The 9,437-nt window shown below is 33.1% G+C and overlaps 1 protein-coding gene across 2 annotated transcripts; it reads left to right on the forward strand.

Annotated features, from left to right (window-relative positions):
• The first annotated feature begins 6,918 nt into the window (after positions 1-6,918).
• On the forward strand, positions 6,919-8,339 carry LOC6639056 (probable protein phosphatase 2C T23F11.1). Of its 2 annotated transcripts, XM_002062434.4 has the most exons (2): positions 6,919-6,960; positions 7,059-8,339. In XM_002062434.4, the coding sequence occupies exon 2, from the start codon at positions 7,065-7,067 to the stop codon at positions 8,169-8,171; it is 1,107 nt and encodes a 368-aa protein (XP_002062470.2). In that variant the 5' UTR covers positions 6,919-6,960; positions 7,059-7,064; the 3' UTR covers positions 8,172-8,339. The 2 variants fall into 2 exon arrangements, with proteins under 2 accessions (XP_002062470.2, XP_046868122.1); XM_047012166.1 differs by lacking the exon at positions 6,919-6,960 and having other exon boundaries at positions 7,002-8,339.
• Positions 8,340-9,437: the final 1,098 nt, after the last annotated feature.

The raw sequence follows: 9,437 nt of genomic DNA on the forward strand, positions 1-9,437 counted from the left end.
ATTTCGAAAGTAAGCTAAACAAAAACCGAAATAAACCGAAAACTTAACCAAAACAAAAGAAAATGTTGATGTGTGAAATTTATAAGACTAGCATATTTCCTACCTAAAGAAAGTAAAACAATATATATATATACTAACGTTATGATAACTAGAAAAGCTAGAGCTGAAATCGATAACTCATAAAAAAAAGCATATATATACATCAGATATGGAAATCTAATTGATAAGTTTAATAACAAACGAAACCAAAAAAAAAAATAAAAAGAATGATTGAATTTAAACAAAAAACCAAAGAAACAAAACAAAAAAAAAGTGAAAAAATTACATTAAAAAAAAAAAAACAAATTGATTGTACCTTTTGTCATAATTTCAAAAACCAAAAAAAAAAAAAACTTAAAAAAAAAACGAAAATCGAGGGAAATGATATAGAGAGAATCTTGTAGAACTTGGGTGATGCAAAAACGTAATCGAAACAATATGTTTTTAATGGAAAACTAAAATGAATATATATATAGACGTAAAGCACTTTTATGGGATTTGCTTTATATATATACAGTGTTGGAAGAAATAATAGAAACGGCAACCTACTTTGATTTTAAAACCTTTTTTTTTTACGTTGGACAAATTGTCCGACCTAAAAATCAGTGTTCAAGAATGTGGGATAGTAGTTCTATTATTTTTATTCATTTCGACGCCTATTTTCACGAAACTTTTTCTTCTATACGCTTTTAAGTAGAACTACCACGTGTTTCGGTTGGAAAAAATAATAGAAACGCTCAGTATTTTTCACGTCAAAAACATTTTAGATCTCATAAAAGTTAATTTTTGGGTTTATTTTAATTCTAAATAAAGGTATTTAATATCCATTAAAATTGGTTGTGATTTCTGTTTTAATTTACTAACATTATATGCAGTATGGGTCGTGGCACGCACTCCTCAGAGAAAGAAAGGGAAATCATGAAAAAACTAAAAAACTCTGGTCGTTCAATGGCAGAAATCGCAGAATTAATGAATTGCTCAAAAAAAAAGTGTTTTCAGCTATTCATTATAAATATAAACAAGAAAATCGAGGTCGAAAACGTGCCACAACATCAAAATTTGACCAGGTCATTTTGCGAGAAGCGAAAAAAAAAACCATTCTTTTCATCGGAAAAGCTCAAAAACAAGCTAGATGCATCAATAACGAGTATAACTATCCGGACAAGATTGGTATCATTTGGGTTAAAGGCATATAGTGCTAGAAAAGTACCGTGCTTGAGCAAGCAAAATAAAAAATGGAGAATAGATTTTGCTATTCAACATGTGCTTTGGGCCAATTGGAAAAATGTGCTATGGGCGGATGAAACAAAGGTCAATTTGTTTGGATCTGATGGCAAGGAGTCTGTAAGACGACAAAAAAGTACTGGTTATGAACCAAAACACACTGGTTATGATCCAAAACACACTTTAAAGACTGTTAGGCACTAAGGTGGAAACATTATGTTTTGGGGATGCTTTTCTTCTTCAAGTGTCGGTCCGTAATTATGGATAAAGGATAAAATGTGCGAAATCAACAAAGTAAATATCCTTAGCAATACTATGCTTTCTTGTTCCGAAGAAGAATTGCCTTTAAAGTGATAATTTCAGCCGGAAAACGATCCCAAACACTCGTCCGAGCTGGCAATCACATCGGTCAAGGAAAATAAAGTTAATGTTTTAGAGCCTCCGTCTCAGTCCCCGGACTTAAACCCAATAGAACAGCTTTGGGGAATATTAAAGAAGAGGATTGCTGGTTATAAGCCAAAAAATAAGCAAGATTTATGGGAAAAGGTCCAGGATGAATGGTATTCTATAGACCCAGCAATCTGTGCTAAGTTAGTTGATTCCATGGGACGTCCTAGCCGCGAAGTGTTGAAAAATAAGGGTAGTACGACTAAATATTAATTTAACTATTTGTTTAAAACTAAAATAAATATGTGTCTGGAACAACAACATTATATTTTGTATTAATAAAATTATCGTTTCTATTTTATCTTCCAAGGGGGGGAAAATAAATGCCTTTGTTTTTGTATTAAATTTATTTCAAAAAACATAAAACATTATTTTTTTTGTTGCTTGCAACAGTGTCTTTAAAAAAAAACATTCAGCTTAAAAAAAAGTTGTGTTTTGCCAAAGATAGACTCAAAAAAAAGGAAATTGTATGCCGTTTCTATTATTTCTTCCAACACTGTATATACTACATATGCATACGTATAGTATTTAATGTTTAGATGGTATAATTAGTGCGAAAGCGATAACAAAAACCTTAAACAGTTTCAAATTGAAGAATTTAATAAATATTTTTATATATACATATAGTATAGCGCCCCTTCAACTCCCCCGCCCCGCCCCCAACATAGTAAGAGTATGAAAATCGTCGTTGTAGCAATGTAATCGAATGGAATGAAATATCGGATAAACTTTCTTGGCTTATGCGTTAAAAATAAACCTACCAAAATGAACTCAAAATGGCAAAAAAAACAAGATATATATAAATTTATAAACCAAAAGACAGATAATCAAAGCGCGCACACAAATATTTAGAGACTTAGATGATAAGTGACATTTTTTTGTGGGCACCAAGTTCATATTCATACATCAAATATATATACATACATACATATATGCTAAACATACCTACATATACATACATACATACATATATATATATAACTCCTTGTGTGTAGCAATGGTACCTAAGAATTAGGGATTAGTTGTTTGTGTCATCGGTTTTCGTTTCGTTATGTTCTATTTGAATTAGTTTTTTTCATTTGGGTTAGACAACGAATTTGCCGGGCGTGTAAATGGAAGACTTGTATATTCCTTGTCCCAAATACCGAATCCCGAAACTAGAGAAAAATAAACGTAAAAAATAAAACAAAAACAAAATGAAAAATTGCTTCGATCACCAACGAGATGACGGCATCGACTGTTAACCAAGTTAGAACCGTCTACAAAAAAAACACCCATACATACACACACGCTTACCTTAATCACACACACACACACACATATACATACTTTTTTATATTAAACCTACTAACTAACCAAAACAGATATTAAATCTATCTATAAATGTGTACTGAATGTTTCCCTTTTTTCTTGCTTTTTGTTTCTCAACTTGGTGTCCTTCAATGAAAAACAATTTAAAACAAAATTAAACAACAAAAAAACAATGGCAAGAATGAAAGCCAAAAGTCTTTAGATCTAAGAGCGTTTGCTACAGTTTTCCCCACAAAAGAAAAACCAAAACAAACTAAAACGATGGAAAATTTAAAGATAATTTACAATACTTATATGTGAAAATATCAAAAAGAAAAAACAAAATATAAAAACCAAGCACACCGATACATTTACATTTAGCATGGTAATGGATTAAGCTAAAAACGATGTTGGAATCAAAACAAAATAACAAACAAGATATATATATATATAAATGCAATATATATATATATATATATATATATATGTATATCTTAATCAAATATGCGTACCTTTTTGAGCAAGTATGAGTAAATTGTAATTCAATGTTAAAGCCAAGCCATAATAATGATTAACGTATATAATAAATTAACCAGACCAAACCACAACAACAACAAAAATGAGCCGCAACATTTGTATTTATGTATAACTCCCTCCTAAGCCCCTCCTCCCAAACAATCGAGTTCCGATTTCAGCCGATTACTAACAAAAACAAAAAAAAAACAAAACCCATAAGATAATAAGATAAAAACAAAAATTAAAGTTACATGATGAACAACATCTCTAGATAATTGATACATTATAATGATAATTGATTAAGAACTTTTGACTTTTATGGCTGTTTAGAGATTTTATAATACATATACATACATACATATATATATATATATATATATGTGAATATCCATATATATATGATATTTAAACCAAAAGGCAAACAACACAAACATTTCGTAAATTATTTACATACACACACACACACACACACACACACATACACATACACATATATAGTAAAACACATACTAACACACGACTTTCTACACTGATTTGTGTGTCCCTAAAGGATACTTTGTCTGTATGTATTGTATGTGGCATACACATACACAAATACATTTATCCTGGGACTCTCCCTATAATTCCCAACCGATTTTCTCTTTCGATTTTCGGCAAATGAATATAAATAAAAAAAATTAAACGAAAACTTTTGGCTTGAGAAGATAAGGATAGGCTCTCTTTGTAGCTAATAGATGAGATAATAGAAGAAAGAGAGAGTTACCAACAAATCGAACATTGTGAAATTTAGTGTCTTTACACTTTAAAGAGTACATATAGAAAAGAAAAACAACAAAAATAAAAACGAAAAACATAACAAAAACAAAATGAAAATGTAACTAATAAAACTTTAATTGTATGTAGATGGATGGTCCATGCAAACACACATACACATACACACACACACACACACACATTGGACTCAATCACATAATCACATAAATACAAATACAAATACAAATACAAATACATAAATTACTCTCGTCTATATGCCTAAAAGGATAAACGTGTAGTAATCTACAAAACAAAAACAAAAACAACAACAACAACAATTACAAATTAAATGTCTATATATTAACAAACAAACAAACAAAAGATGATGAATTAAATTATATTAAATATATATATGTGTATATGGAAACGAACGCTATCAAAAAATAACAAATACTATAAACGATGCAAAAGGAAAAAAAAAACAAACAAAACCAAAAAAAAAAAAAACAAAAAAAATTAAAAACCAAAAAAAAAAAACAGAAAAGAAAACTATAATATAAAACACAAAATTATCAAAGAAAATGTTTTATTTATTTCAGTAAATGCAATGGTCGCGACATCTAGCGACGAAACAGTGCATTAGTGTTCTTTTTAAAGCGGTAGGAAAAATGGAGTAAATAACTCATACGACATGTGTATACATATGTGGATAATTTTTGTGGGTAAGTTAAAAAAAACAAAATACCATGCTGCAGTTTCCAGTTGGTAAATTTTTTCTCTCTAAAAGAGCATGAGGACAAAAGTGAGAGAGACTTAAGAAGGAGAGTCTAGGCTTAGGTCATCATCGAAAGTGAGAGGAATTTATCTACCAAATAGGAAAGTTAACGCGCCATTCTTTTTTCCAAGTAACTTGCCCAAGCACCAAGCGCCTTAAAATTAGAAAAAAAGTATAACAAAAATCTATAAAGTTGAAAGAAAAGACAAAGGTCTAAGAAAAGGCAACGAAAAATACAAAATTCATAACTAGGTAGAGAAAATGTTAGCCGAACGCGATCAAATTTTTCTTTTGTATTTTAAAACCCCAAAATAACTGTAATGCAATAATTGATTGTTTTGCTCCATGCAAAATTAAGTTGTCTTTGGAGAAAGAAAAAAAAATACCGCTTGTTCGCGTTCACTCTCAACACCCAAAAAAAAAGAGAGAGAAACTAAACGGAAAGGAAAAGAAACAAAAAAAAAGAGAATGTCTATGGTTTGGTTCGTGTCCCCACTATCGTAACTTCTGAGAGAAACCTACATACATACATACATAAGTGGTGCTGCCTTTGGTGAACTTGAACTAGTTTCTGATCAGCTGAGAGTTATTTTTTTTCTATTTTTTTTCTTGTGATCTTTTTTGTGTGAACGTCTTTTTTGGATCTTAGCTTTTCCAGCAAGGAAGCGCTCATCGATGGACTGGTCTTTAAAGCTGTGAGTTGATTTTTTCTAATTACTATATTACAAATTTTTTTTAACATGGCGTAAAATTATGGTGGCCAACCAACCAGAAGAGAAAAATAACAATGAAGCTAACTTCGGCTATGCCGAAGTTTATATACCCTTGCAGTCCTTGGCAATAATGTTTCTACATTTCGAAATTTTCTTTCCCTGCAACTCAATTCATCAATACACAAACAAAACATTATTACTCTTTTTACTACAATTTTTTCTTCTTCTTCCATTATTCCCTAAGCAAAGCACGTCACGCATACACATACAGTTTATGTAGCGTTGCGTCTGTGTGTGCATGCATGTGCTCTGTTGTTTTGATGATGACGTAGTAGGCAGTAAGCAGCGCTGCCGGCAGCGGTTGAACCGTTTTATATTGACTGTAACTTGTGTTAGCAAGTTTGCTTCTTTGATATTTTTTTGGTTAATTTCTTGTAGCTTTAAGTAACAGCATTTTCACCTTATTTATTTACATACATACATAAGTTAAAACCTTAAACTTGTCCTTCGATTTTTGTTTGTCATTTCTTTTTATAAGCATCCCTTTCCTTATTTAAGATAAATTTTGTTGTATGCAAATCGATTGAAAAGGATAGATTTTGTTTTGGTTTAGTAATTGGCGGTTCAATGGAGATATGTATGTTTAATCAAATTAAATTAATCTTCAAATTATTATGATGTTTGATCTCCTGTAGGCTATCCCGTAGTTAAAGTTAAAGGATATACACATCAAGGGGTCTTGGAAAAAATTTTTTCTGTTTTTGTTTTGGTGCATGCAAGACCAAGGAAGGGTGGGCAGTTATGAGTCCTCTAAACCATCTGAGGAATCTCGAGTGTTTTCTTTGTGACGATCATTAGGATAATTTCTTCTTTCTGTTTAATTTGGTAATGAGAATTTTTCGGTAAAATTTTGTAAGCACGCAATTAATTTAATAATAATAAGCCTGAAGGCCTCAGCATAGGTAATAAATGATGATTGGAAAAGTATGCCATGTTTTAGCTGTCAAAACTATTCCAAAATTCTTAGAAGTAATCAGTATAATAAAAAATGAAAATATATGAAAAATACATTTTTGAAAATATATATTAAAACTACGCTAAAATTTCCTACAGCCGGTTATAATAGACAGAGAGAAAGAGAGAGAGAAATTGAAAGAACGAAAAAGAGAGTTGACAAAAACGAAAACGAAAACAAAACTCTATGTAAGTAGTAGATATTTAAATAAGTAACAATACAAATACAAATCTTTCGTATAAATTGATAAATTTAAAATAACATGGCACATTCGTCCTCCTCCAAGTTCATAATGGGTCAAACGCTATCCGAGCCGGTGACCACCAAGAATACATCTGGCTGTGAGAACACCATATATCGTGTGGGCTCCAGTTGTATGCAGGGATGGCGCGTGGAAATGGAAGATGCCCATACCCATATATTGTCGCTGCCCGAGGATCCGGTAGCTGCCTTCTTCGGGGTCTATGACGGGCACGGTGGTTCAGCTGTGGCCAAATTCGCTGGCAAGCATTTGCACAAGTTCATTACGAAGCGGCCAGAGTATTTCAATAATGGCGTCGATCTGGCCATGAAGCGGGCTTTCTTGGATTTTGACAAGGAGATGCTGCGCAATGGTTCGTGGGCCGAGCAAATGGCCGGTTCGACGGCAGTTGTGGTTCTGATCAAAGAGAAGCGATTGTATTGCGCCAATGCTGGGGATTCCAGGGCAATGGCCATGATCGGGGGCAAGCCGCATGCCCTGTCGGTGGATCATAAGCCAAACGATGACGCCGAAACTAAACGCATTCTGGCCGGCGGCGGTTTTGTTGAATACAATCGTGTTAATGGTAATCTTGCTCTATCCCGTGCATTGGGTGATTTCATATATAAGAAGAATGCCAACAAGAAGCCGGAGGAGCAAATTGTTACCGCTTTTCCGGATGTGGAAATACGTGATATAACTGATGATTGGGAATTTATTGTACTGGCCTGTGATGGCATTTGGGATGTAATGAGTACATCCGATGTCGGTTATTATGTACGCCATCGCATTGCCATGGGCATGCAGCCGGAATGCATTTGTGAGGATCTGATGAATCACTGCCTGGCCCCAGATGGCCATGTCACTGGTCTGGGCTGTGACAATATGACTGTTGTTTTGGTCTGTTTCCTTCATAACAAACCGTATGAGGATCTAATTGTTCGTTGTGGTACCGCACAACAGAATTCTCCCGGCGACAATGGTGACATCAAAACAAATTTCTCCAATGTCAGTGGCAATGGCAATGGCAATGGCAATGGCAATGGCGATCTCAGCCCAACCGATTCTATCCTAAGCTTGAGCCATTCTATCCACGAGACCACGGATGTATTCAATCGTTCCAAATCCCCAAAATCACGCGATCTGGACAATGTCTAAATCCTAAACGCTATGCAAACTCACACGTATTGTTGATTACGTTCTTGTTTCTTGGCACTTGGCACTATGTATTTCATTTGATTATCCTTATTTATATATTTTTTTGGCCACATTTTGATTTGTTCTTTTGATCCCATCATTAATTATCAAAATCTTTTGTCAAATGAACATTCCCATTAATGTGGTCTTTCATTTCCTTTCTTATTGACCAAAATTGAATTCTATTTGCGACGTTACTAATTGTTGGAAATGACTTAAAAAAAGTTTCGGTTTTTGGGTCTAATGAAGAAGAGTCGGTCATGCGACTTACTTACCTTACGAACATTTCAAAATCAAATTTGAAAGTTAAAGTAAAACAATTTTTTCAAATGGCATTTGTATTTTTTAAGGGATCTCTTGTGGATCTCTTTGTTTAATTCGAATAAATGTGCAAATCTATAATACAAAATACTCGCTCTATATATGTATATATATGTATGTATATAAGTACATATATGTATGCATGTGTATGTATGTATGTGTAAGTGTATGATCTATATCTTTGGTGCGTTTAGCTGTAGGTTTTTTGTTTGTTTTTGTTTTTGGGTTTTGTGTTTTCCAAATGCAATGATTCTACATACAAAAACAAAAAAAAAATGTGAATACAATTTATGTTTCGTAAGTGCTAAATGAAAAAAAAAACAAGATGCAATATAATAAGCGATTTTGTTCAATAGATAAAAATATATATATATGGTATAATGTATATAAGTATATATAAGTATAATATAGGTATATTTGTATGTGTGTGTGTGTGTGTGTGTGTGTGTAGAGGCTAATTAGTGTTACAGTTATGTCAATTATTGCACCACATGCGGCCGTAAAGTGCTTAAAAATAACGCGACACACACATGTGAAAAGGTGAAGCGTATGTATATGTATGTGGGAGGGAGGGGGGTGAGGCGGGGGGCTACTACAATGATCAGACGAGCAACCAAGAGAGAGAGATAGAGAGAGGAAGAGGGAGATATAGAGATTAGGAAAGGAGAAAATTTTTAGGTGATGCAGGAGAATATCCGAAAATTACCCACCTATCCACCTACCTACCATCTCTCTGTCTCTCTCTCTCTCTCTCTCTCTCCCTCTCGCTCTTATATTACCCATACGCCACAATGGCCAAGTATGTACATACACCATCCATGTGCGCAGAAGAAAATGATTTTTAAAGATAAAGACTAGAGATTCTCTCGTTCGATTTCCGTGCAGGAAATCGCAAATTGGCCTTAC

The sequence above is a fragment of the Drosophila willistoni genome, assembly GCF_018902025.1.
Source record: "Drosophila willistoni isolate 14030-0811.24 chromosome XR unlocalized genomic scaffold, UCI_dwil_1.1 Seg144, whole genome shotgun sequence".
Taxonomy (NCBI): Eukaryota; Metazoa; Arthropoda; class Insecta; order Diptera; family Drosophilidae; genus Drosophila; species Drosophila willistoni.